General features: G+C 50.4%; 1 protein-coding gene across 1 annotated transcript in view; it reads left to right on the top strand.

Moving 5' to 3' along the window:
* The window catches only part of Mvb12b (multivesicular body subunit 12B), a 160,152-nt gene that overhangs the window by 41,509 nt on the left and 92,044 nt on the right, over positions 1-26,599 (top strand). The window contains exons 3-6 of the mRNA XM_059260114.1: positions 5,440-5,547; positions 12,404-12,500; positions 18,589-18,718; positions 22,439-22,561. Of these exons, the coding sequence (XP_059116097.1) occupies positions 5,440-5,547; positions 12,404-12,500; positions 18,589-18,718; positions 22,439-22,561 (458 nt within the window). The remainder of the gene's footprint in view (positions 1-5,439; positions 5,548-12,403; positions 12,501-18,588; positions 18,719-22,438; positions 22,562-26,599) is intronic.

Raw genomic sequence — 26,599 nt, 5'->3', positions numbered from 1 at the left:
TTCTACAGGAGGGCACCTTTCCCCTGTAGTCAGAAGGTTTCTCCAGTCTTGCCCAGGCCCAAGGTCCCACAGCCACTTAGAAAATAATCATTCAGAGGCTTAATATAATTTACAAACTCTATGACTTACGGCAGGCTTCTTGCTAGCTAGCTCTTGTAACTTAACCCATTTTTATTAATCTATAAGTTGCCACATGGCCATAGCTTACCAGTACTTTTACATCTTGCTTCTCCTGGCGGCAGCAGCTGACATTTTCCCCCTCTGCCTTTCTTCTTCCTGTCTCTCTCTTCAGTTTCCTGCCTAGCTATAACCTAACTTGCCATAGGCCAAACAGCTTTATTTATCAACCGGTCAGAGCAGCACATATTCACAGCATCCCCCTGCTGCTCTCCAGGTCCCTTTCTTCCCAAGCAGAAGCCAGGCTGAGCTGCAGACACAGCACATTTCCCGGCCTCCTCCAAGTTGCTGTCTGCTAGCCTTTTTAAAAACTTCACCTGAGACATTGCATTAACTCATGCTCCTAGATGTTTTATCGTGTGTCTTGCCCCATGAAGAATGTGACCAGTGTTTCCTCCAGCACTCTGTCCTCAGCATGTGGCCTCAGAAGCCAGGCGTCCTCAGTGAAGGGACAGTGAACAGCTGACCATGTTCCCAGAGTCTGCCTGGAAGCAGAATTCCTGGCTCAAGGGACATGTGTGTGTGTTCTCATGGCTTTGGTACAGGCTGCCAAACTTACCTAGCTCTGGCTGTCCTCCCTCCCTCCCTCCCTTTCTTTTCTTTCTTTTGTGTGTGTGGAGGTCAGAGGACACTTGTGGGAATCCGTTTTCTCCATACACCATGTAGATCTCAAGGATGGAACTCAGGCTGTCGGGTTTATCAGCAAGTGCCTTTACCTGCTAAGGCATCTCAGGCCTGGTTGTCCTCTTGTCACCCAGCAGTGACACATGCGTCTGTTCTCAGGGCTTCCTTGCACTGAGTGTACCAGCCCCATTTTAAATGTTGCCATCAGTCTGACAAAGCCCCAGTGAGCTCTCCTTTCAGACCAGTGGCCAAGCCCAGCAGCAGCTCACCTTACTGCATGGTTCTGCACCATTCCTGGCTGATGCACGTGGCCTGTCTCAGTGTGTGCCCTTTTCTGTTGCCTCATGAGAGCTCCTTGCGTATCTTCTCCCATGTGCTTCTTGATAAGCTGCTCTTCCTCTCTATAACACACCCTGGGCAGAGTCCCATAGGCGAATGCCATCCTGTGGACTTGCTGTATATGTAGGCAATACTCTCTGTCTTGGTTTCCTTACCTGTAAACTAGACAGTGATTTTACCTCCTCATAGCTCTGTTGTGTGCACTGCTGTGCTACATGGATTGCTTATACTGATGAGTTAAGGAGAGTAAAAATACTGTTTGGTGAAAGAACTGAGGGGAAAGGGCGTCCAGGCCTCAGATGGACCAACGTGCTTTCTCTCCTTGGGGTGCAGCTCAGAATCTTCCTGGATCCAGTGAGCTTGAGCCTTCCTTTGTCTCCCTGGCCTGGTAGTCTTTGGTATACACTGCTCGCTGGGCTGCTGAAAGCCTAAGTGGTCACACCTGGATGTAGAGACCTTTCAAACCATTCAGCATCTTGCTTAGACTCAGGCCAGGAAAAAAAAAGTACATATATATGTGTGTGTGTGTGTGTGTGTGTGTGTGTGTGTGTGTGTGTGTGTGTATGTATAGATGTGTGTGTATGTATAGATGTGTGTGTATGTATGTATGTATATGTTTGTGTGTATATATATGTATGTATGTATATATGCATGTATGGTAGTGGTTTGCTGTGAAAGTTTGTGTTGCTGTGTCTCAGTCTGTTTTCAGCTTCTGTAACAGAATACCACAGACTGGATGTTTATAAACATTGGAAGTTATTTGGCTCTGGGTTCTTGGGGCTGGGAAGTCCAAGATGGAGGGGCCATGTCCCATGAAGGCTTTCTTGCAGTGGCTTAATGTAGCAGACGTCACATGGTGGAAGTGCACAGGAAATGTATGAGGTGAACATCCCACTGCCACAGCATCCACACATAACAGCCTGAACCCCTCTCCTAGGGCAGAGCCCTTGTGGCCTAGACACAGTCCAGGCCCCGCCTCTTCATCCTCATAGAGCAGAGGCAAGCACACTCCAGCCTGGGCTTTGGAGGAGACACTGAGCCCAGTGTAGTCTCACACCTCTGCCATCAGACAAAACTCTCAGGGCTGCCGTGCATCCAGATGTGCCTGAGTCCCCATCTCTAGCCTTCAACACCTAGTTGGTGCTCCCAGCTCTTCCCTTCAGCAGAGTGATAGCTGGGGAGTCTGATGTGGCTCTCTCTGTCTGATTGGTCCTTTTTCTGCATTCTAGATAAGCCTGCCTATGTCTTGTCAAATGTCCTGAAGGCAGTTTCCCAGGCACCAGCCCTAGGTCTGGGTTTGGCCCTGAAGCTGAGCACATTGAATGACTTAGAGTAAGTTTTACTGCTGTACTCATGCTCACAGCTCTAAACTGGGGTGGGGATGGGGGGGTACCCATGTCATTCGGCTGTCAGGACCCTTCAGTGAAAAACTGCAGGTGGCTTGTGTAGACCAGTGCCTGGCAAACAATATACTGTCAGCGGAGTGTTGCCCTGGGCCTGGTCCCTAGCCGGGGGAGAACATCCACTTGGCTCTGGGCCTTCATATCAAGGACTAGCTGCTAGCTGCAGGTAGCTGAGACACCGCTCACAGGGCAGCTTGGCACTCTCTAGCAGTCACTTCCTTCTGTGACTGCCAAGGCCACTCGTGAGGTCAAGTGGGAGAAGGAAGAGAGAGGCTGGGCCTACCGGGTCCGCATAACCCTGCTGTGCCCGTCACCCCCTCTCAGGGCTTCCCTGGCTGGGAAGCTCTAACTGGGGGCACCTGAAAGTAGATACTGGCAATGAAGAAGGCTGCAGTCAACTCATGTACCACCCAGACAGAGTCACCAGTTGGGAAATGTGTTGATACCATCTAGCAAGGCGTGAAATAGATTGTGTACCACTAGAAGAGCCCCTGATTCTGCTACCATAACTGATCATTTCTCCAGGTCTCTGACTTTTTCCAAATTAGAGTGTTTTTGTAGTTCCCCCCTCTAAGGTGGTATCACAAATTTCTTACAAGTTTCTGCCCAGCATTTACATCTTGTGACAGTGCAAACACTGGGCACCACTGAAGGAACCAGTGTCCTCAGGGCACCTGCTGACTCCAAGCCTGGCCTCTGAGGACACGTCGGCCGCCTTCAGGTCTGGAGGCTTTGCAAGCAGCAGCCTTGCTGGGGTCAAGGCAGGAAACAGACACAATGCCCAGCGCAGTGGCCTCAGCATTAGCAGCAGATGCCTGGTGGAGGGGTGGGCTGGGAAGTGAGGGTGGGTGAGCCTCCTGCTTAGCTTGGTGGGGGGTTCAATCCTGGGAGTGATATTGCTTAGGGAAGCTACATGGGCCATGGCTTCTCACACTTGGCTGTGGTTGAAAAGTTGCCTCACTCATCCATTCCTTAATCGAGTTTCCGTAGAGCTTCCTTGTGTCGGGTCATGGTAGATGGCAGGGGAGGGTTTGTGTTATCACACAGTACATCACCTATGTTTGAAAGGGCAGACTGAGTCCTGGAGATGGTGAAGAAGTCTTAGGACCAGATGTCACAGTTAACCCCCATGGGACAAATTAGGACTTTGTGAGTGATGATGTGACATTGTGCTAAATACCTGGTTCCACATCAGCCCAAGTGTCCTCAAATTTAGTCTAGAAGCACCGAGTCATCTTTGCAGATGGCTCACCAGTGAGTGCTTGCATATACAGCATCCCTGTGACCCCTGGGGAGGGCAGCATGTGTACTCTACATAGGACAAGGCTTACAGAAGCCACTGGGTTTCAAGTTCAGATCTGCCTGTTCTGTGGTAGGGCTGTGGCCTTCCTTCCACGCTGCCTATTCTGTGGTAGGGCTGTGGCCTTCCTTCCTCACTGCCTGTTCTGTGGTAGGGCTGTGGCCTTCCTTCCATGCTGCCTGTTCTGTGGTAGGGCTGTGGCCCTCCTTCCATGCTGCCTGATCCCTGCTAGGGGCCCTGATCCTCCTCCCTACACCCACAGACTTAGCTCATCTGGCTTGGGGGAGAAGTTCAGGTTAACGTGTAGCTTTGTGTGAATGGGCTGAGAAGTGCCTGTCTAGTGCAGCAGAGACTTCGGGGGACAGCAGCTGAGGCCACTACCTAGCCATTAGCTTTCCCAGAGCCTCCCTCGTGAGCTTTCAGATTAGATTTACCACCTCAGTGCAATGGCCTTTCTTCTCTTTACCCTCAGATCGGCTAACTGACAGTTGTTCAGTTTGGGAAATAAGTGGGTTTCTCTTGCTGGCTAGCCTTCAGCTTCTCTGAGGCATCTTCCAAGGTGGCAGCTGGGGTGGGCTTGGGGACATAGTGGCAAACTCCTGCATGTATGTCAGAGGCTGCTGACAATTTAAGGTGCCTGCAGCTTCATAGGAACCGAGCCACCTTCAGCCATCTACCGGGATAGCCAGGAGCTTGCCAGACCACGGACCATTTCCTGTGCACACCTTCGAAGGTCAGCCGTGGCTCAGTCAGAAACGAGGCTGTGTGAAGCCCCCTCCAGATCTGTGCCCAAATATGAAGCCGTTCCCTGGGTCTCCTGACACTGCGTTGTGATGGCACGGGCCACTCAGGTGACATAGAAGTCACAGGCCCTCTCTCCAGTCCCCCGTCAACTCTGTGCCCAGACTCACCACTGGATATCATGCCCAGTGAGGCAAATAAAGGCTCTCTTCACCCTGGACTGTGTCCTGAGGGACTGAGAAGAGGCTTCCTAGGGAGACGAGAGGTGGAATCAACTGAGTCCAATTTATTTTCCTACCATGATGTAGTTTCTGACCTTGAATTCCACTTTAGGAGCTTGCACCAAGAAGATGCAGTGTGGAGCCAATTTCCTGACCTACCCCACAGCCCGACAGAGCCTCCTTCCCGAAGCTCCCTCTGGCCCCTGTGGGCAGGAAGTCACGTGGTCCCCACCACAGGGGTGCCCCTCGCAGGTGTATTTCAGCCCCATCAGGCTCTCTCCTGTGCCCTGTGCCTGCCCCTGAGTAAGTGGCAGCAAACAGTCTGATGTGCTGACTGCCCAGTCCTTTCCCAGTCCATTACAACAGAGCTGTTCTTCCCTCATTAGAGCCATTTCTGTCAGGGGGTCTTTAATCAATGGCCTCCCCGGGGACAGTATTTTTAGAAGTTGTATTTTTCACAGCCTCCCCTTTTCCCTTTTGGAAACGTTCTTCCCGGTGCCGAGTGTGGTGCACTAATGAGATGCCAGGAGACTTGGGGCCCGTGCTAATTGGAACAGGTACGGGAAGCCGCCGCTGCACCCGCCTCCGCTCCGTCTCATCTTACCTGTGCCCTCTGCTCATCTCTCTGCTGCAGGTCGCACAGACAGCAGATGGCGTGGATGCTGACCTCTGGAAGGACGGCTTATTCAAGTCCAAGGTCACCAGATACCTGTGTTTCACGAGGTCGTTTTCCAAAGAGAATGTGAGTCCGGTGGCAGTTCCCTTGCTGAGTGGGCAGGAGTGATTGGCAGTCCTGGTTGGGGTTTCCCCTTTTTGTGTGTGCTTTCTGTTCATTGCTGTATTAATTTATCTGTGGTTTCAGTGAGCAGGGTAGAATCGGCAGCCAGCACCATGTTTCACTTATTAACAATGTTATTAACCACATCCCCAAGTGCACAGTGAATTCCATTAAGATGTTTTCTCCAAAGGAGACCAGGAAATCCTCTCACTGCTCTCTCATTTGCCTACTGTTCCTGTGAGTGACATGGATGGAGGAGAGTCTTCTGGGGCAGTGGGGATGGAGGAGAGTCTTCTGGGGCAGTGGGGATGGAGGAGAGTCTTCTGGGGCACTGTGGATGGAGGAGAGTCTTCTGGGGCAGTGGGGATGGAGGAGAGTCTTCTGGGGCAGTGGGGATGGAGGAGAGTCTTCTGGGGCAGTGGGGATGGAGGAGAGACTTCTGGGGCAGTGGGGATGGAGGAGAGACTTCTGGGGCAGTGGGGATGGAGGAGAGTCTTCTGGGGCACTGTGGATGGAGGAGAGTCTTCTGGGGCAGTGGGGATAGAGGAGAGTCTTCTGGGGTAGTGGGGATGGAGGAGAGTCTTCTGGGGCAGTGGGGATGGAGGAGAGTCTTCTGGGGCAGGGGGATGGAGGAGAGTCTTCTGGGGCACTATGGATGGAAGAGAGTCTTCTGGGGCAGGGGGATGGAGGAGAGTCTTCTGGGGCAGGGGGATGGAGGAGAGTCTTCTGGGGCAGGGGGATGGAGCAGAGTCTTCTGGGGCACTATGGATGGAAGAGAGTCTTCTGGGGCAGGGGGATGGAGGAGAGTCTTCTGGGGCAGTGGGGATGGAGGAGAGTCTTCTGGGGCAGTGGGGATGGAGGAGAGACTTCTGGGGCAGGGGGTGAGCAGCAGCCCTCAGAGGGCATACCAGCTCAGTGGAGGGTCCATGACACCCACTATCCATGCCTGTCCCCAGACATTACCCGGCCTTGTTTCTTAAGAGCCTCTGTGTGACATAAGACATGTCACCATTTTCAGAGCGAGGTATCCACTTGTGTATAATTCTCTTATACTGAGTTTTGATACTTTAGCCCATGAACTAGGAAGCTTTAAAGATAGCTACAAGAGCTTTTCCATTGAGGCATTTTAGAAAAAACGGCACTAGCTTTGGTGAGCCTCCTTGTATGAGGCCCACGCATGATGGTACCGCGCTCCCTCCTCAGATGGTCTCCCATTTTTATCCCACCGTGAAGTCACTGCTCCTCTCTGGGGAGGAGAGGATTTGTCTCTTCTAATTCAGATACTTACTTACTTTGGAAATATTTTTTTTTGCCAATTTAGAAATTTAATTATAATGGTAATATAGGTTGTAGTTTTTTAAAAAAAATCCACACAGCATAAAACATGCCGATCAGAAGAACAAAAGGTAGAAGCTTTCTTCTTCACCATAGCCTCCCTGTCCATCACAGCCTCCCTGTCCATCACAGCCTCCCTGTCCATCACAGCCTCCCTGTCCATCACAGCCTCCCTGTCCATCACAGCCTCCCTGTCCATCACAGCCTTCCTGTCCATCACAGCCTCTCTCTATCACAGCCTCTCTCTGTCACATCCTCCCTGTCCATCACAGCCTCCCTGTCTGTCACAGCCGCCCTGCCAATCACAGCCTCCCTGTCTGTCACAGCCTCCCTGTCATCACAGCCGCCCTGTCCATCACAGCCTCTCTCTATCACAGCCTCCCTGTCCATCACAGCCTCCCTGTCCATCACAGCCTCCCTGTTCATCACAGCCTCTCTCTATCACAGCCTATCTCTGTCACAGCCTCCCTGTTCATCACAGCCTCCCTGTCCATCACAGCCTCCCTGTCCATCACAGCCGCCCTGTCCATCACAGCCTCTCTCTGTCACAGCCCTTCTCTTCATTATAACCCTCCAGCCTGGGGTCCCACTGCCAGTTCGAGGTGTGTCCCTTTAGCAGTGTCTGAATGTGGACTGTAATGTGATCACACACTACCCATTGCTCATTGATAATTCTTTGTATGAATATTGTTCCTAACGTGTTCAGGATTTCAGGTGAAATAACCCCATTAAGTTCCCCTATGATTACAAGAGGAATGCATTTGCTGCTTGTAAAGTAGAGTTTATGACTAGAGTGGAGATCTTTACTACCAGGCCTTTGAATGCTTTTTCAGTATCAGGATGGTGGCAGCTGAGCCAGAGTCGGCACCTGCACAGTGCTGTGGGGTGTCTGCACAGACCCTTTGGGTTCACTGTAGCCTGATAAGACTCCAAAGAGCAGGGGTGAGGTGACATCAGCACACCAGGTGCTGGGCTCAGGAGGCTATCAGTAGACCCATTAACGATCCTTCCCACCCACACCCTCGCGCACCCGCACCCTCGCACACCCTCCTCAGTCCCCTTGTCCCTGGAGTCTACTCAAATGTCTTTTGAAAGCTCTTTCTGCTTTTTGCTCCCATTGCCTCTGTTCAGTCCACTGACCACTGTCCCTGTGGACTGTCATAGAGTCGCTGCTGCCGGACTCTCGGGAGGAAGTCCTGAAGACTTGTCAAGCACCTTGTCTAAGTTACTTTTCTGTTGCTGTGATAAAACACCATGATCAAGGCAACTTACAGAAGGAGGGGTGTATTTTGGCTTATGGATCTAGAGGGATAACATCTATCAAGGCAGGGAGGTGTGGCCGCAAGTGGAAGACGTGGTGTGAAGAGCAGGAACCTCAGAGCTCACATCCTCAATTGCAAGTGTGAAGCAGAGTGAGGACTGGAAGTGGTGTGAGCTTTTCCACTCTCAAAGTCTGCCCCCAGTGACATATTTCCTCTAGTAAGGCCATACCTCCTACACCTCCCCTAACCTCCCCACAAACTGAGGACCAAGTGTTCACATCCTCAAAACTATGTGGGACATTTCTCACTCAAATCACCCCAGCCCTGTGCTCAGAGGATATCCACAGTCCCTTGGGTCAGTTACACTGGCTTGCTACATTTCCTCCTGAAATCCATGAGGCATTGGTCTTCTAGGCAGAAGAGTTCTTGAAGTCCTGGGAGTGGGGGCAGCAACAGGTCCATTATGATTCAGAGGAGGAAACACGGTTCTTGGGCTTGAGGGTCGTGGTAGAGTGCCTTCTTAGCATACATGGGGCCTTGGGTTCGGTCCCTGGCACTGTAGCTGGAAGTTTTCCTGTGTCCTGCCTGTTCCGCAGTCAGGACACATCTCTCTTACCCACCAGTCCCGCAAGTAAACACACAGAGGCTTATATTATTATAACTGCATGGCCATTAGCTCAGGCCTACCACTGACTAGCTCTTGCACTTAAACTCAGCCCATTTCTGTTACTCTATATGTCGCCACGTTTTCCGTGGCTTTACCTGTGTGCCATTACATGCTGCTCCCTGGACAGTGGGCTGGCGTCTCCTGACTCAGCCTTCCTCTTCCCAGAATTCTCCTTGTCTGCTTATCCTGCCTACACTGGCTATTGGCCAATCAGCATTTTATTTATCAACCAATCAGAGCAATACATTCACAGCATACAAAACACCCCACAGCACTGGCACTGCCAGAAAACATGTTGCTGTCCATCAGTAGCTGGGTGCTGGGGTGATGAGGTGTGAGGCTGCCAGGAGGAGAGCCCAAGAAGCCCCTGCCCTGTACTGAAGCTTGGGTGCTCCCTTTTTAAGGAAGAGAATGAATATGTCTAGGGCTAAGGGATCTAGCTTAGCAATGCCGTCATCTAAATGATCAAATCGGGGGATAGAATTTGCTTTGGGATCAAATTTTTGGGTGGCCCACTTGCCAGTCCTTGAGTGAGGCAGGAGCTAGGCACATGCTAGCCGGTGGCGGCTGCCTGTCTGTCCTGGCCTAGAGTCAACAGAGGCTTGGCAGAGTACCATTTTACAACCATATGGGAGGGTGTGGGATCTCCAGAGCAGGCCAAGTCTTAATTAGGTGACTTGAGATTCCGAGCATAGGAGTTTGGGGAGCTTCCTTTGAGTCCTAAATTCCTTTCCCCCAATCAGACCATTAATATGGAAACCTGGGTTTAGAGTGACATCGTTTCCTGGGGCAGGAGTGAGATTAATTGCACTTTTCATGCCCCGTACTTTCTGCATTACCTGTAATAATAATGTACATGGATTAGGTAGGGAGGATGTTAAACAGAAGGATTTATGAACATTTGAATATTAAGTTGGTTATCTGTGGCCACCTTAAATGCAAAGTTGTCAAAAATAATTACAGTATACTAGCAAATACTGGCTACCAGAGACAATATAAATACCCTGAGTCAGTGTATATCGGGCTTCTGGTATGAATCATTTGCTCAACAAGGATTGGGAATACGTTCTTCATATTTATGAGGAGGAAATGAAAGAGAGCACAAGAGGGGGAAGGGAAAGGAACCAGCAAAATTCATGGGGTTGTAGGCCTACAGTATGAAAAAAAGAAAAAATCCCACAGAGGGACAGCCCACAGAAGAGGACCACACTCAGGCTGCTGGAAGCGTCGACAGGGCAGCCTCCCATTTTGTGTGCACGGAAGGGTTTCGCCATGCTTGTTTCAGTGGCCGCACCACCAACGCTTTGATGTTATGATTAGGGCATTTTCTTGAGAGTGGGGAGGTTGACGCTGCTAAGTGGTTTGCAGTTGACTTCTACAGAGTCCAGCTTGTCAAGCTGAAGATGTTCAAGCGCAATATTGATGAGTGTCCATCCATCTCTGGGGCAGCAGAACACGCCCAGTTGTTAATTCCTTGATGCAGAAAGCAGCCTGACATAGAAGGGCAGCTGCCTCGGGGAAACGCAGTAGATTAGATTGGGCTGCTCCCAAGGCAGGTGGTGCTTCCAAGGTTCTCGGCTGAGCCTGGCCTTCCCATGTAGTTAGAAGTCTGTTCCACACTAGAGAGGGCCTGTTCCCACATGCTGCACCTCAGTACATTCTGTCTTCCTGAGCCCTGGCCCCCTGAGCAGCGATAACATGGAGCTGTTGGCAAGCACAGGGATGTTGAGAGAAAAGGACAAGTGTCTGATGGGACAGTCATGGAAGTGCTGGGCACAGACTACACATGTCACTCTGACTTCTGATTTCCACCTGAGGCATGTGTTTTACTTATGCACCATAATAACCAATAATAAGCTTTCAGAATTTGGGTGACCCATTTCAATTTGCCATCCAAGGAAGTCTGATTTGGTTTCTGATCATCAGCACCCACTTGTTGAAAAGTGTGCCACCAAATGTAGTTGGAACTTTCTTTGGGCCGCCAACCAGCTCCCAAATAAAGACAGGGAGACATTATTAGTTATGAATTCTTGACCCTCACTGCACAGTTTCTGTAACAACATCTTTGAAGATGGTAGGTAGATGGATACCTCACAGTGTCTGTCTTAGTCACTGTTCTATTACTGTGAAGAGACACTATAATCAAGACAACTCTTATAAAAGAAAGCATTTAACTGGGGGCTTGTCTACAGTTCATTATCACCATGGCCAGGAGCATGGCAGCACACAGGCAGAAATGGTGCTGGAGCAGTAGCTGAGAGACACTAGGCTTGGCATGGCTTTTGAAACCTCAAAGGCCACCCCCAGTGACACAGGGCCACACCTCCCAATCCTTTTCAAGTAGTTCCACTCCCTGATGACTAAGTGTTTAAATCTATGAGCCTATGGAGGCCAGTCTTATTCAAACCACCACAGAGTCCACTTATAAATTGATAGGAAGTTTAAAGGAGCTTAAGGAGAGAGTGCCTGGCTTACTTCAGAAAGCAGATGTTCCCTGTATGGATTTCGGAGATGCCTGTGCTCTCAGGGTGGAGAGGAGTCTGTGTTCCCCAAGTTCAGAGATGAAGTTGGGTCCCTTCTCTAGGCAACAGGGGACCCTGTCCTGAGCGGTGCCTGTGAGAACCGAGCCTGGGCTGCCCCCTTAGATGTTTTTCCGGAATTGCAGACAAGGGAAGTGTGCGTGCGTGCAGGCTGGCTTTGAAGGATGGTGCTTCTGCAAAGTGGGCACACAGAGCACATTGCTGTGACCCCAATGGGAGATTTGGGCTGGGAACCCACTTTCCTTGCCTTAACTGGCTCTGACGAGGCTGAGAGGACTCTGAAGATGTGAATGTAATCTCCACAGCAGCCCTGCATAGGGCAGGTTTCTTGAGAGCAGTTTCTAGCATGAAGTGAGGGCTGCAAGTGCTGGTGTGTTTGCAAAGATTCTCTCTTGCGGTTATAGAATGGTGCGCCACCTGCCATCTCCAAAAGATGTCTTTATGGCAACAGTCACTGTGGACCCTTCTGCCACCACTCAATAGGAACTCTTAAGAGCCCCCCTAGCGAGTCATTTCAGAAGGCATGGGATACGGAAGTGGCTGGGCTGCTGTTCTGTTAGCTTATGATTCTTGGGATTTTGTACAGTTCATCTTGTAACTGAAAACTGTGACCAAAACCCCCTTAGGTTGTGTGATCAGTCTCCGTTCAGTTCAGATGCAACTTCTCTCCTGCAAGCATCCCAGAACCTCCTCCGTTTAAACCCTGCAGACCCTGAGAGGGGGTGGGATCTAGGCCACATGCCCACCTGCCCTCTGCTGGGTTCTGTCTACAGGGTGGTTCATCCAGCTCATCAAGGCCACATCTGAGTGAGTGGCTTTGAGGTTTCACAGGTGAACCTCCTTCCTGAGGTCCACTGTGGTCCCTGGTAAATGCTGGGGAACATTAGGTATCTTCTCTAATAACCTAAGAGGGAGAGCTGCAGTGTCACTGTATTAAATATGCGTCCTGAAGCCAGGACTGCAAGCCAACTGAGGAGCTCCAGTTAACAGTCTGTGTATCTTTTCTTCTTCCCAAGAGTCACTTGGGGAATGTGCTGGTGGACATGAAGCTCATCGATGTCAAGGACACATTGCCTGTGGGCTTCATCCCTATCCAGGAGACAGTGGACACACGTGAGTCTGCTCTTAGCATGCATGCCTTGGGGATAGTCTCCTTCTCTTCTGGTGGACTTAATACTTTGTGTGGTTTTCTCCAGAAACATTTGAAGGGACTTCCTGTGGCTGGTAAAGAAAGCCTGCCACTTGTGACATCCACTGTGGTTCTCTGTGTATCCAAAGAGTATGTGGGGCCCTGCCTGCAAGTGAGCAGAGTCCCTTTTCTTAGAATGATGCCCCTGCTGCTTGGGGGTCACTCCATAACGGGACAGAGTCTAGGGATAGTTGGTCTTCAGTCTGCCCTCAGCTGTTGCTGAAGCCAGGCTCGACACAAGACCCCAAAGCAAAAGGGAGGAAGGGCAGAGATCAAAAGATCCCTGGAGGCTGCAAGAAAAGCTCTGTGCCTGGTTTGGGGCTCACAGAGCGAGCAAGAGGCACAAACCAGAAAGGCTGCAAGTTAGGGCATGCAAGATCAAATGGAGCCAGGTATGGTAGCTCCTGTCCCCGTAGTCCCAACACTGGGGAGGTAGGGGCAGGAAGATCAGAATTCAAGGTCATCCTTCACTACATAGCAAGTGAGAGGCCAGCCTGGGCTACATGAGATCCCTTCTATTACAAAACAACAACAAAAACCTCAAACAAATAAAAACAAGATTTGAATTAGACCAGATGTTCCAACCACTGAGCAACACTGCACTGAGCTGAGCAGCAGAGAAGTGTGGAAGATGGAGAAGCTGCCTCAGGATCCTGGGCTAGGGCTGGTTCTGGAGCAGGACTGGTAAGATAGAGTCAGGGAGCCTTCGTGTATCTGAGCATCTTTAGTTGGTGTACAGGAACTTGCTTTTATTTGTAATCACTCCTGAGCCCCCTCCACAGCAGTGAGGCCGTGAATAAGAGAACAGAGATCCCTTTATCTGTGAAATTCCTTTATGGAATTCTGTACCCTGTTCTTTGTTTTTATTTATTTATTTATTTATTTTTTTTTTTTTGTGTGTGTGTGTGTGTGTGTGTGTGTGTGTGTGTGTGTGTGTGTGTTTTCAGGTTTTCCTTGGTTCAAATGTTTCTGAACCCATTACTTGCTTGCCATTTTCTTGTTCACATTTCAAACTGAACAGCTTCCATGTCTCCAGCCCCTCCAGTGGAACTTACTTCAGGAAAGCACAGATCCCTCGTGTGCTGCGCCATGTCTCAGCAAATGTCATGGGGCTGGTTGGTTTTAACTGCCACTGTGGCACAGCCTGGAATCACCTTAGAAGGGATCAGATCGGCCTCTGGGCATGCTTGCAGGGGGTTGTCATAATTGTAACTGACCCAGTCCACCTGGGCAGGAGGTCCTGGGCTGTGTGAGGGCAGAGGGGCCGAGGGCTGGAGGAGCCAGCAACGGAGTGTAAACTTGTTTCTCTTGTAAACTTGAGGAAGCTTGTTTCTCTCTGTTCTTGACTTCCCCTCAGTGACATGCTCTAGCCTGGGATTGTAAGCCACATAAACTATTCTTCCTCAAGTGCCTTTGGTCAGGATGTGTTACCACAGCAACAGAAAAAGAGGACACTGACGTTTAACGTTTCATGTAAAGCCCCCATGATAAACACTCCACCCTCATGATGTCATCTTATCTTTAGGAGACCTCCATGGAGATGGGTGTTAGGTCTGCTTTGCATGTGAGGAAAAGCAAGGTACAGTGACTGCATCTTAACCAAGTGTAAGAACACACCCACATACAAACACAGATGTACACATGTACATATGCATGCATATGCACACACGGACATACATGCACATATACACATACACATGCATACACATGGAAACATATGCACACATACATGCATGTGCATAAATACGCATGGATATATACATGCTTACACATACACATATGCACACAATACACATGCATGCATGCACTTAATCATGTACATATGCACACACGTACAAATGCACATGCATACACACACAGATTCATATGCACACATACACATATACATACACATACACACGTACATACACATGCAGATGCACATACATGCATATAGTATACACACATACACCTGTACACACACATCTACATATACACATGCACACACACACCTACATATACACATGCACACACACCTACATATACACATGCACACACACACCTACATATACACATGCACACACACACCTACATATACACATGCACATGCACGCACACAGAACATACACATGTGTGCACATGCATATGCATGCACAAACACACATGTGTGTACATGCACATGTACACACACACATGTACTAAGCACCTTGGGCAAACAGAGTTTCTAAGTAGCAGAGTTTTTTTTTTTTTAATAGTGGTTTAAGATACAATCTAAGTACCATGTAATTCACCCATTTAAAACACACAGTCCAGTACTTCTCAGAATAGTCATGCTTGTGCACCACCATCATGGGCCTTTCCTCACCACAGCTGCCCTCAGAGCAGGCACGGACGTCATGGAGACACTGCTTTCCAGCCCTGGCCGCCCTGCCCCCCCCCCCCCCCCAGCTGGTGCTTCCCGTGTAGTTCTGCCTGTTTCTGGTCGTTCCCACACGTAGTCATGTCAGGCTGTGGAAAGTGCGCAGACAAGAGGACCCCAGTCCGGATCCCAAGCGGGAACCAGAAGGACGGGCTCTTCCTTCTGAATCTGTCTCTGTGTCTGCGGGTTCAGGCTGGCCCTGCTGCTCATGCTGTGGAACCCCGAGCAGGTCCTCTCAGACTCCTGGCTCAGTTTCCCTGTTTGTCAGCCGAGGAGGGTACGTTGCTGGAGCACACTGGTCCCTTGCGGGTTGGACTTGCCGGCTGCTGACCTCCGCAAAGGTCTCTCACTGTCTGCAGCAAAGGCTTCATTTCCTCAGACTACCATGCAGGCGCTCAGCCTCTTACTTTGTTTCACTATTTAAATTGTGTTTAATTTGTAGTTCGCTACTTATTAGCAAGCCTGAGTGCTTTGCAAACGATTGCTTGCTACCTTTGCCTCTTAGGTGAATTCTCTGCTGACAGTGATTTGTATTCATTCCTGTTCTGTTTTCTTCCTGAGGTTTTCAAAGTTTTAAGTATTTCCTTGATGTTTATTTTGACAGCTAATTGATGCGTAGTATCTTTCGTATGGATATATGGTGTAGCCACAAGGGATTCCACATTCAGCATTTCCGGTTTGTTGAGCTCATTCGGTGAGGAGGTCTGTTGTGGGCCGGTGCTGGGACTGCTGGGGCCCAGTGGTTCTGACTGGGAAGCCAGGTCTCATGTTTGCATCCGCTGCTGTCCAGGGGGCTCTGTGCTCTCCCTCAGGTGTCTAAGCATACCTCTAGTCATGGGACTGTTTCTCAGAGACTCTCAGGGGATCAAAAGCCTCAAGGTCAACCCAGTATCTCCTGAGAGCACTTAAAGCCTTGATTTCATGAAGTCAGCCAAAAAGACGAGACTCCTGTAATTAATTTAAAATATAGCCTATTGCAGTCCGTACAGCACTTAAACACTGGAAGACTGTTTGTTTTAGTAAAGTGCTGTGTACTCTCCCTGTGTTCATTAGCATGACTGAACACATTTCTATTGACTATGTATAATATGTTTACTTAAAACGAGGCCTGCTTAAGCATGTGTAATGAATGAGTGGATCGTCCTTGACTAAGCTGGCTGCAGATGGAGACATGGAGCCAAGCTGTGGCAAAGGCTAGCAGAATAGCTGCCCTGCAGTTTACCTCAGGGAAGGTCTCCAGTGCATCTCCTTCAGGACTTGAACTTGGTAGCAAATGGTGTTAGGTACAGGATTGATATGCTGCCCCCTTCCTCCAGGATGCCATCTCTGCCTCAAGGAGGGTGTTTGCTGTATGTATCATAGACATTTCTACAGCTTGAAGCTTTGCGGCTTGAGGATGTAGCCCTTTGCTTTTATTTCTGGGAAAGAAATTTCACAGAATTTGGGCATTTCAGCCTGACTTTTTGTTTGCCTGTTCGTTTGTTTCTTTGTTTTTTTCAAGACAGGGTTTCTTTGTGTAGCTCTGGCTGTCCTGGAACTCGCTCTGTAGCCCAGGCTGGCCTCGAACTCACAGAGATCTGCCTGCCTCTGCCTCCTGAGTGCTGGGATTAAAGGTGTGTGCCACCACCGCCACTGCCCAGCTTTCTGGCTTTTTAAAAAGACACCCCCTTTCTTCCAAAACATAGCAAAGACCCAATAATACTGCTGATTGCACCAGGACGGCAGAACCACCCTCCCCCGCCTGCCTGCAGCAGGACCATGTGTAAATGGTCACAGATTCTGCCACTTGGAGGGTCAGTACCAAGCGCAGATGTTAAGTGCACACTGTGCTGGCTTGCCAATCCCTCCTAGCTGTCCTTTACTGAGCACCTACCATGTGCCTAGAACTGGCCAAGAAATCATGTTCCCACACAGCATCTCCCGTACTCCTCTGGGGTGGGCTTCCCCAGTTCCCTTCTACAGATGGCAAAACCGAGGCTGGAGGGTTCAAGTGGCTCTGAGGTACCAGTGCCAGCAGTGGCAGAGCTAGGCTCCCAGCCCAGACCCTACTGATGGAGCTAGGTGTGGTAGCACGTACCTGTAATCCCAGCATTTATGAGGCTGAGGCAGGAGGATTACAAGTTTGAGACTGATCTAGGGTGCCCAGTGAGACCCTGTCTCAAACAAAGCTACAGGCAGCTGAGTGCAGAGAGTGGAAGAAACAGTCTTCCCCAGGGAAGGCATCTCCAGTTGGTCGTCTGATACAAATGGTGGGCCCTGCAATTGTATACAAACAGGAGACATTATACAGACCGAACAGGTTGTATCTATGTATTTAGGAATATATACGTAACAGCAATTAAAGAAAAAGGCCAGGGGTCATGAATTTAAGAGAGCAAAGGGGGTGTGTATAGGCGGGCCAGAGGACAGAAAGGGAAAGGGGAAAATGGTATAATTATTTTAATTTAAAAAATCTTTTAAAAATGAAAAAAGTAACCCATAAATCCAACTGAAAGACTCGTGAACTGTTGGGAAAAGTTCAGAGCCACTAATGAGCCACACCACCACCTCGATGGGCACCGTCGTCCATTGCTACAGCACCAGCCCATTGTGTGTGGGCTGGACAAGTGACAGAGAAGAGCCACACACTGGCATTCCTTCCTGGTCAAAATCAACCTTAGAGTGGCGCATAGCTAAAGAAGAGTTATGTTTTAGATAGAAGAACTTGAACTTATTAATGCAGAAGGAATGGCAGAATTTGGAGAATTGCTATTTGAAACCTCCTAAAAAACCACAGTGAGAGCGGTGCACAGGAGTGTTGTGATCCAGGTCTCAGGCTCGCACTGTGGAACTCGGTGCAGTGGCCCTGGGAGCCCACACATACGCTGCCTTCCAGAGAGGTCTGACTGGGCCAAAGCCAGCCAGCTCCGACGTGCCACTGGATGAGGGCCGAACAACTGTTTGTTTATTTTCCCTGCCTGTCTGCGCCACAAGGCAGCAAGGAGCCACGAAGGGTGGAGATAGTGTAAAAGGGACTGAGAGACCTGCCAGCCCACTGCACAGCACACAGTCTAGATGTGGATCCAGACAGTGCAGGGCATTGTGTGATGATGGAGAAACTTGAATTCAGACCATGAGTTCAGGAATTTCCTTGTTCTTGGTAGAAATGGCAGGGACATGACAGCCATGCCTTCTGGGGTAGAGCTGGGCAACATGACGTAGTGCTGGGAGGGCTGTTCCATATATCCAGACAGGAAAATTAAAGGTGTGTGAAGAGCTGGAGCCAGTGTGCTGACCAGAAGCAGGTGGTTCTGCCCTGCGGTTCTCGCCCCTTGGGGTATGCTTGAAGATTTCTATACTAAAAACTGAAAAGCAAGAGCAGCCTTACAGTGGGGTGTCCCTGGGTGGTGTCCACAGACGGCGACTGTGGCAGCAGTTCAGGGAGCTCCTTCTTGGCCAGCATGTCCGGGGTCAGGCCCTGGATGCAGGGCAGGCTGACTGGTGTTCTCTGCTGCCATCACCCGTCCTTAGGGGCCTCTTCCAGATGACAAGGGTGACCATCCCTTCTGCAGCCCAAATGGGAGAGGAGATGGCATCTCCATCAGACTCACACCTTTCCGTTGTTATTTCCTTAGAGGAGGTGGCCTTTAGAAAGAAGAGGCTATGCATTAAATTTATTCCCCGGGATTCAACCGAAGCTGCCATTTGTGACATTCGCATCATGGGCCGGACCAAGCAGGCACCTCCCCAGTACACATTTATTGGGTAAGTCTCAACAGTATTTCCACACACAGATCCACCTCCCCTGAGAGTGTTTGGGCCATTCCTGGGACCACTCCTGCATGGCTCATAAGGCTCAGCCATAATCCATAGCTCTTGGTGTTGGTGCTCATCACTGACTCTGACCTCAGTCTACCTCAGCTTACAGTGTAGCTCCATCCTAGGGCCTTCTGGTCCCTGTACAATCACTTTTCAGGCCCCTCTGCATGCTGCCTGAATGCTACTGTAGACCTCAACTCTTCACACTGCTTATCGGCCTGGGGCATTTTATGGCCAACCTGTTTGTACCACTGGACAGATCCTGTGTGCAGGAGAGAGAGACAAAGGCCCTGTCCTCACAGAGAGGCTGTTCTGAAAAGAGAGATGAGCAGTGAGCAAGAAGATGAACAAGGTCATTTCAGACAGTGAGGGGAATGTGATGAGCTGGCCTACTCCAGTTAAGACAGGAGGCTGGATTACTAAGCATAGATCTCTGAGTCAGGAGAACCAGCTGTGAAGAGAAGACTGAACTGGGTGGGCAGAGTGGGAGTGAGTGTGGCTCATCCTGGGAAGAGACACCCACCTGTGGGCACACCAGGGCTAACGTTGGACCCAGAGAGAAATAGTGGTCCCCTGGGTTTTATTCTAGTCACATTGGTTGTAAGTCAGAAAGAAACCCACATATTACAGGACTCTACAATGCATGTCTTCTAATAGCAGAGAGCTTGCTGGAGGCTGGGCCCATTGGGTCCTGGTCACCTAGAGCCTCAGAAGTAAGCAGGGCCTGGCTCCAAAGCAGCTCTGGAAACTCCAAGTGCAGGCAAACCCCAGCTCTTCGCTTTGGGCCTCTGAGCCCGAGTGACGGGAAGCCCACCCAGAGTGGCTTAAGCAAAAGGAGGCATTTGTTGGCTGACACAGCAGCCAGGCTTAGGCAGGCAGAAGTAGGAACTCAGAGGATGAGAACACCTTATTTCCTGCCCTCTTCGTCCTCTGGTGGGACTCCATCTGACACCTGTTCCTCTGGGGAGGCATGACACTGCTGTCCCTTTGATCGGCTTCAGAGATTAGCAAGTCTGCCTTCCTGCGGTTCCCATCACAATGCTTGAATTCAGTGTTCTTGGTTTTGATTCCTCTGACCAGCATCAGGTGCAGCCCTACCTGGTCACTGTTACCTGGGAAAGGTCATTCCCTCGTTGGCCGGCCTGAGCTGGAAGTAAGGACTGCTTCAGTAGAGCTCAAGGAGGAACAGTGAAGGAGGGTAGCTGTGCCAAAATGTGCAGGAGGTCAAAGGTCAGGTAGGCGGGGCTGGGGTGGGGCTGGATGAACTCAAGAAAATGGATGCTTCCTGCACTGAGGTGGTTGCGTCTAGGGTCTTGCAGCTGAGGTTCTTCAGCCTCTTCCGCTGTGGATTCACGTACTCTGGTCAAGATGGGTTTAGGCTGGGCGTTAGTGGTAGAGCCCATGCTTAGGGGTGTCAACTCGGCTCCATCCTCTGCACCAAAAATGAACAGGTAAAGGAAGGGCTTGGCCATTCCCTTCCCACACCTGCAAATCCTGCTTTGTGCCCTGAGTTAAACTAACTGTGCAGGCAGGTTACAGGGGAGGAAGCCGTGAGCAGAGCAACCTCACATCACCCCGCAGGCTTCCCTTTACACACGGACAGCAACCACTGGACTTTCATAGTGTACTTGCATCTACTGTTCACATCTCTCATCACAATACTATTTTTAATAATTTATTTAACTTTATTTTATGTGCATTGGTGTGAAGGTGTCAGATCCCCTGGAACTAGAGTGACAGACAGTTGTGAGCCGCCATGTGGGTGCTGGGAATTGAACTCGAGTCCTCTGGAAGAGCAGCCAGTGCTCTTAACTGTTGAGCCATCTCTTCAGCCCCCTATAATACTATTTTTAAAAGATGCAATTTTAACTGTTTTAAACAATTCTGAAGAATGGATTTTTTTAAATCAGTATTTGTCTTGATAAACTAGAATTTTTTTTCCTTGGTATAATTTTTTAAATTGCTGGAGTACAATTTTTATTTCATCTTGAGCCATAACATCCTCTCCTAGAAGACATAGCATGATTTTTAAGTACCAAAGTCACTTAATCTGAGTGCCACATGACAAGGGCCTGAACTTGTGCTCTGAGAGGCAGAAATCTCAGACTGGAAAGGGCACAGCGTCCACTGAAGTACAGGCTGCAGCGGGGTGGAGAAAGGTGGGTCTTTCTGATGAGAGAAACTGATGAGGCAGGGTCTGGCTTAGAAACCACCCCCCTCACTGCACCCAAGACCCACAGAGTAAATGCCTTTTATTTTTGGAAGAAGAGATGCTGTCCCTCGGCTTCCAGTCCCATAGACACCGTTTTGGGGTGGCAGAGAGGGCTTGAACGTGGCAGAAGTTATCCTGTTTGATTGCCAAGGGTGAGCTTGCCTCATTCACATCACAGGTGTGCAGTGTGGGCACGGCCACTGTGGCTGTCACACCATGTATGCTGTGCATCTACTCACGGCCACTGTGGCTGTCACACCATGCATGGTGTGCATCTACTCACGGCCACTGTGCCTGTCACACCATGTATGCTGTGCATCTACTCACGGCCACTGTGCCTGTCACACCATGCATGCTGTGCATCTACTCACGGCCACTGTGCCTGTCACACCATGTATGCTGTGCATCTACTCACGGCCACTGTGCCTGTCACACCATGCATGCTGTGCATCTACTCACGGCCACTGTGGCTGTCACACCATGTATGCTGTGCATCTACTCACGGCCACTGTGGCTGTCACACCATGCATGGTGTGCATCTACTCATGGCCACTGTGCCTGTCACACCATGTATGCTGTGCATCTACTCACGGCCACTGTGGCTGTCACACCATGCATGGTGTGCATCTACTCACGGCCACTGTGGCTGTCACACCATGTATGCTATGCATCTACTCTTGATTGTGCTGGTTTGTGGGCTGTGAGCCTCTAGTTTGAGGGTTTGAGGCCATCTTCCCAACTGACCTTGGAGTGAGGCCACACGCAGTGACTCCCAGCTATGAGGGGCCAAATCCTGACATGTGGAAGTGTGTGTGAACTTGAAGAAGAATCCTTCTCATGCTTGGAAGTCAGGCATGTGTCTCCAGAGCATTTGCCAGCTGCCTCACCCTGACCACATAGAGTACTTGAGAGCAGTGAGGTGGTAAAATGAATAGTGAGCACATGCCAACAAGCAACATGCCAGAGGAGGCAGGTGGGCATACTCAGAGCAGGCAGGTGGGCATGCCCAGAGCAGGCAGGTGAGCATGCTCAGAGCAGGCAGGTGGGCATACTCAGAGCAGGCAGGTGGGATGCCCAGAGCAGGCAGGTGGGCATACCCAGAGCAGGCAGGTGGGCATACCCAGAGCAGGCAGGTGGGCATACTCAGAGCAGGCAGGTGGGCATACCCAGAGCAGGCAGGTGGGCATGCCCAGAGCAGGCAGGTGGGCATGCCCAGAGCAGGCAGGTGGACATGCCCAGGTAGGTAAAGATGGCCACATCACACACAAAGAGGGCCTCAGCTGCAGTCGTGCTAGGTCCGGGGCATGAAGGGAGGTGATGGAGCCTGTCTTACATGGTGGGAGTGGTCTTCCTGGGGTTTGAGACAGCGCATAATGAGGTGACGGTTGGCTTTGTGGCTCAGGTCAGTGCTCCAAGCTCAGCAGCGCCTTGAAGGTGTTCCTTTTCTCCTGCAGGGAACTGAACAGCATGGGCATCTGGTATCGCATGGGCAGAGTGCCAAGAAACCACGACTCATCTCAACCCACCACGCCCTCACAGTCGTCAGCCGCCTCCACCCCAGCCCCAAACCTTCCCAGGTGAGGCTTTGCTGAGGACCTCACCCATGCACTTCCATGACCTTGGGAGCTGCCAAGCCATGCAGCAGTTTAGAAAACACCCACTTAATATCTGCTGAAATAGTGCAACATGTAGCTGAAAATTTACAGATCTAAACTTGGGCCTTAAAAAGTCATGGTCAGAAATCTGTGTGTTCCGTGTGTATAAAGGCCTCTCGATATTCTATATCATGGGTATACCACAGGTTCCCAACACAGCAAGAGGTGAAGCTCAAACTTGGTTGGTCAAGCTGGGCGTGGTGTCTCTCACCCTTAATCCCAGCTCAGGAGGCAGAGGGCAGAGGCAGGCAGATTTTGAGTTCCAGGCCAGCATGGTCTATGTAACAAGTTCCAGGCCAAGGCTACATAGTGAGACCCTGTCTCAAAAACCAAACCAGATTAAACAAAACACAAAAATTGGCTTGCCATTCAAGTGAGCTTATAGACACACAGGTGTGTGTGACAGCCAGTGACCAGGGCCCTGGCTTCCAGAGGACAGAACTCCCTCTCAGCTCTGCCAGTAACCCATCGGAGACCCAGCAGGACTGGTTAGCTGCCCAGGATGTTTGTGCTTTCCAGGGACTACAAGCCAGAAGTCCTTAGAAAGTGGTGAGTTTTCAGGAGACTGCACTCCTTATAATAAGAACAATTCTGCCAGCGTCACTTCAGGCTGTCGTCTGTGCTGGGTGAGGTCCACTTGTCTCCAGCGCTCTTGTCAGCCCAAGTCTGAGTTAACTGCAGAGCTGCAGAGCCCTTGGGGCTCAACTGCCTTGGATAAGTAGAGCCAGTCTCCAAAGACACATGTGGTCAGGAAGGACCGGAAATGGGCATCACCTCAAGCAGTTAATAAGTCCTATTGCATGGAATGAAGCCATTCTAATGTGTTTTCTATTGCTGTGAGGAAAAAAACAAAAACAAAAACAAACAAACAAACAAAAAACACTGACCAAAAGCAACCTGGGGAAGACTTGTGTGTCCATCCTGTCATAGCCCATCATTGGGGAAGACAGAGCAGAAACTGACAAAGGCCATGGAGGAGTGTTCTTTCTCCATGGCTTGCTCCCCATGGTGGGCTGGGCCCTCCCACATCAGTTAGCGGTAATCAAGAAAATGCCCCCACAGACTTGCGTGCAGGCCGAGCTGATGGAGGCATTTTCTCAGTAGCGGTTCCCTCTTTCTAATAACCCTAGCTTGTGTTGACTTGACAAAAACTTACTGGACAGGGTCCCTACTGTCCCAGAAGAAACAGAGAATGTCCTGAGCTTGCCTGTCACGGGAAAGCCAGGTCACCTACGCCACAGCCGGTAGCCCGGAGCTGGTGGGGCTGGAGGGTGGCATCACCCAGCACAGCCCTTACAAGGCTCTGTGTTTTATGGCCTTGGAGCACAGTTTATGGTTTACAATGGCTGCAAGGAAATTGGATCAGTTCTGTTTTACTTGCCAAATAAAACAAATGTCAAAATAGTCAATATAAAATGTATTCTAATTTGGCTGAGTTAAGTCAGCAGCATTCAGGAGGATCACCTCCTGTATGCAAATGTTGTTGTGTGTTTCTCCCAGTCTCCTCTCTGGCTGGGTGTTGATTTACAGGCAGTGTGCGTGCCTGTGCGAGCCTCTTAAGTCATCTGGGTTTGCTGTTTTTATCTTTTGTGAGTTGGCTTTGGGATTTTATTCTTTTCCTATCCAGTATCTTTGACTTTTTTTTTTTTTTTTAAAGAATTGCTGGTTACTTCAATTTTCTATTGAAGACAGGAAGGGCTGAGCATGCTGGGACTTTGTAGGGACTGACAGCTTTAAGGTGACTTGAAGACTCAGCTCCCCCCATAGACTACCCCCGCCCAGATTCCCACACCCCACCCCTGCCCGTGACTTTCAGTCTGCTGTGTCCCAGCTCCAGACCCCAGAGTTAAGGCAGACTGGCACCTCACTTCCAGTCCTGTTTCCTCCTCTGAGCCCGTGCTCACAGGAACCCTGGGCCTCCCCTGGGTCACCCCTCTGGGCTGCCTGTGCTCAGGTCACTGGGCGAGAGTCCCCCATTGTCACTGTCACAGCACACGCTTCTCCAACAGTGAGGAATCATGTTGCTGCCCCTCCAGATGACTCCCCATCCATGAGCACTGCCGAGTTTTTCAATCACAAGAGCACTAAGTGCTCGTAGGAAATTGGCAGAATATAGAACTTAATGGAAAAACAAAACCCGTTTCCAGTGAGCACGTTCTCATAACCTTTTGTTGCATTTCCTGTGCGCTCGTTCCCCTGTGTACTTTTATGAAGGTGACATCATCGCATATATAGCAAGTTCATGATTTTCCCATGGAGCAGTAAATCGCAAACATCAGGTACTTACTTCCCTGGTCTTTGTGTGGGAACACCTGATCTGAGAACCAAAACGTAGCTGCCAGGAGCGTGGTGGTGGGGTGCCCTCTACTGGCCACCTAGAAGGTGGCAGGATGCACGCTGGGAGGGAGATGGAGTGGGTGGCCGACAAGCTGTCTCATGAGCCTGGGAGTCTGTTTCAAAAGCCAAGAACACGTACTCTGCCAACACTTGGGTTTAAAGCGTTCCCAGCAGCTTTTCGGAGAGCTGTCATTTCCAACTTTACTTCAGACAAAAGGGGCATTTGCTGACCTTTTCACAGGTGACAGGCCGTCACCTTCCTCATCCCAGCAGCTCCCGAGCCTTCCCACTGCTGCAGGGGCAGTCATGGTGGAACTCGGTCTGGGGCCCCTCCCTGTCTTCCTAAACAAAGGCCTCAGGGTTGGTAGGATGCTCGTTGGCGATGTCCGGTGAATTGAGCATTGAGTTCAGTGGAATTTGTGTCAAAAGCAGTATAAAATAGCTTGGCAGAACTCACCCTCTGTACAGTGAGCCCTGGTTTCACCCACAAACCTCTGCTAGGTCTCTGGGGCAGACCACTTTGTCCAGGACCTGGAGGCTAGATCTCCCTCCAGTCAGCAAGCATTCCACCCCTGCCCATCAGTGTCAGGCACATTATCCAGCAGGATGGGGTGACCTGAGGGCTGAGGCCATGTCCTAGCTCCCCACCCCTCTGCTGGGCTGGCCTTAGCTAAGTGAGCCAGCTTTGTGGGGAGGGGGGATGCTTCCTGTTCTGCTCGGGGCTGCCACTTGGGGGCATAGGGTATGGATCTTGGTGGGCTGCTGGCCCCAGCTTGCTGAGCAGTGGGATCAGAAGCTTGATAAAGATGTCAGAGTCATGCTTATCAACCCACAGACGACACAGTCACTAGGGAGAGCGGCTGTGCCAAGGATAGGGTCAGTATTGTATAACTCCACAGCTGCAGCACCTCTGGGAACCGGGAGGTAGAAGGCAGTGGGTGTAAAGAAAGACCTCCCACAGGTCACGTGGTCCACAGCACAGGGCCAGAAGACTTGGCCCAGAGGTAGTGTGTGTGTGTGTGTGTGTGTGTGTGTGTGTGTGTGTGTGTGTGTGCCTGCATGTGAAGTGAACTGATCCTGAGCTTGTGGCATGCACCCTGCTGTGTATGGCCATGCTATGTCCCTGTCACACCCGGCAGGTTCGGCAGAGAGTCATGTAAACTGCTAAACGGCAGTGTTGAATTTTAACCTGAGCACAGGTAGGCAGCTGGCTTCAGCTATTTAAATGGTTAACATTAGAGAGAGCATGAGCGTTTGTGAATGGAGAAGGGGGAAGCTAAGGTGGCTCGAAGGTACAAGGTGACAGATTTGGGACATCATCCCCCAACCCCGCCCCAAGACTAGGTCTCTTCATAGCCTTGGGACTTACTAACTTGTAATGTAGACCAGAGACCCACCTGCCTGTGCCTCCGGGGTGTTGGGATTGGAATCATGGACCACTGCACTGGGTTTTCAACGTTTCTTTTTTAAAACAAATAAATAGCTGGGCAGTGGTGGCACACGCCTTTAATCCCAGCACTCAGGAGGCAGAGGCAGGCGGATCTCTGTGAGTTCGAGGCCAGCCTGGTCTATAGAGCAAGATCCAGGACAGACACCAAAACTATACAGAGAAGCCCTGTCTCG

Source organism: Peromyscus eremicus, chromosome 4, assembly GCF_949786415.1.
Source record: "Peromyscus eremicus chromosome 4, PerEre_H2_v1, whole genome shotgun sequence".
NCBI lineage: Eukaryota > Metazoa > Chordata > Mammalia > Rodentia > Cricetidae > Peromyscus > Peromyscus eremicus.
Note: the sequence above shows the minus strand (reverse complement) of the source record. Positions and strands in the feature narration are given on the sequence as shown.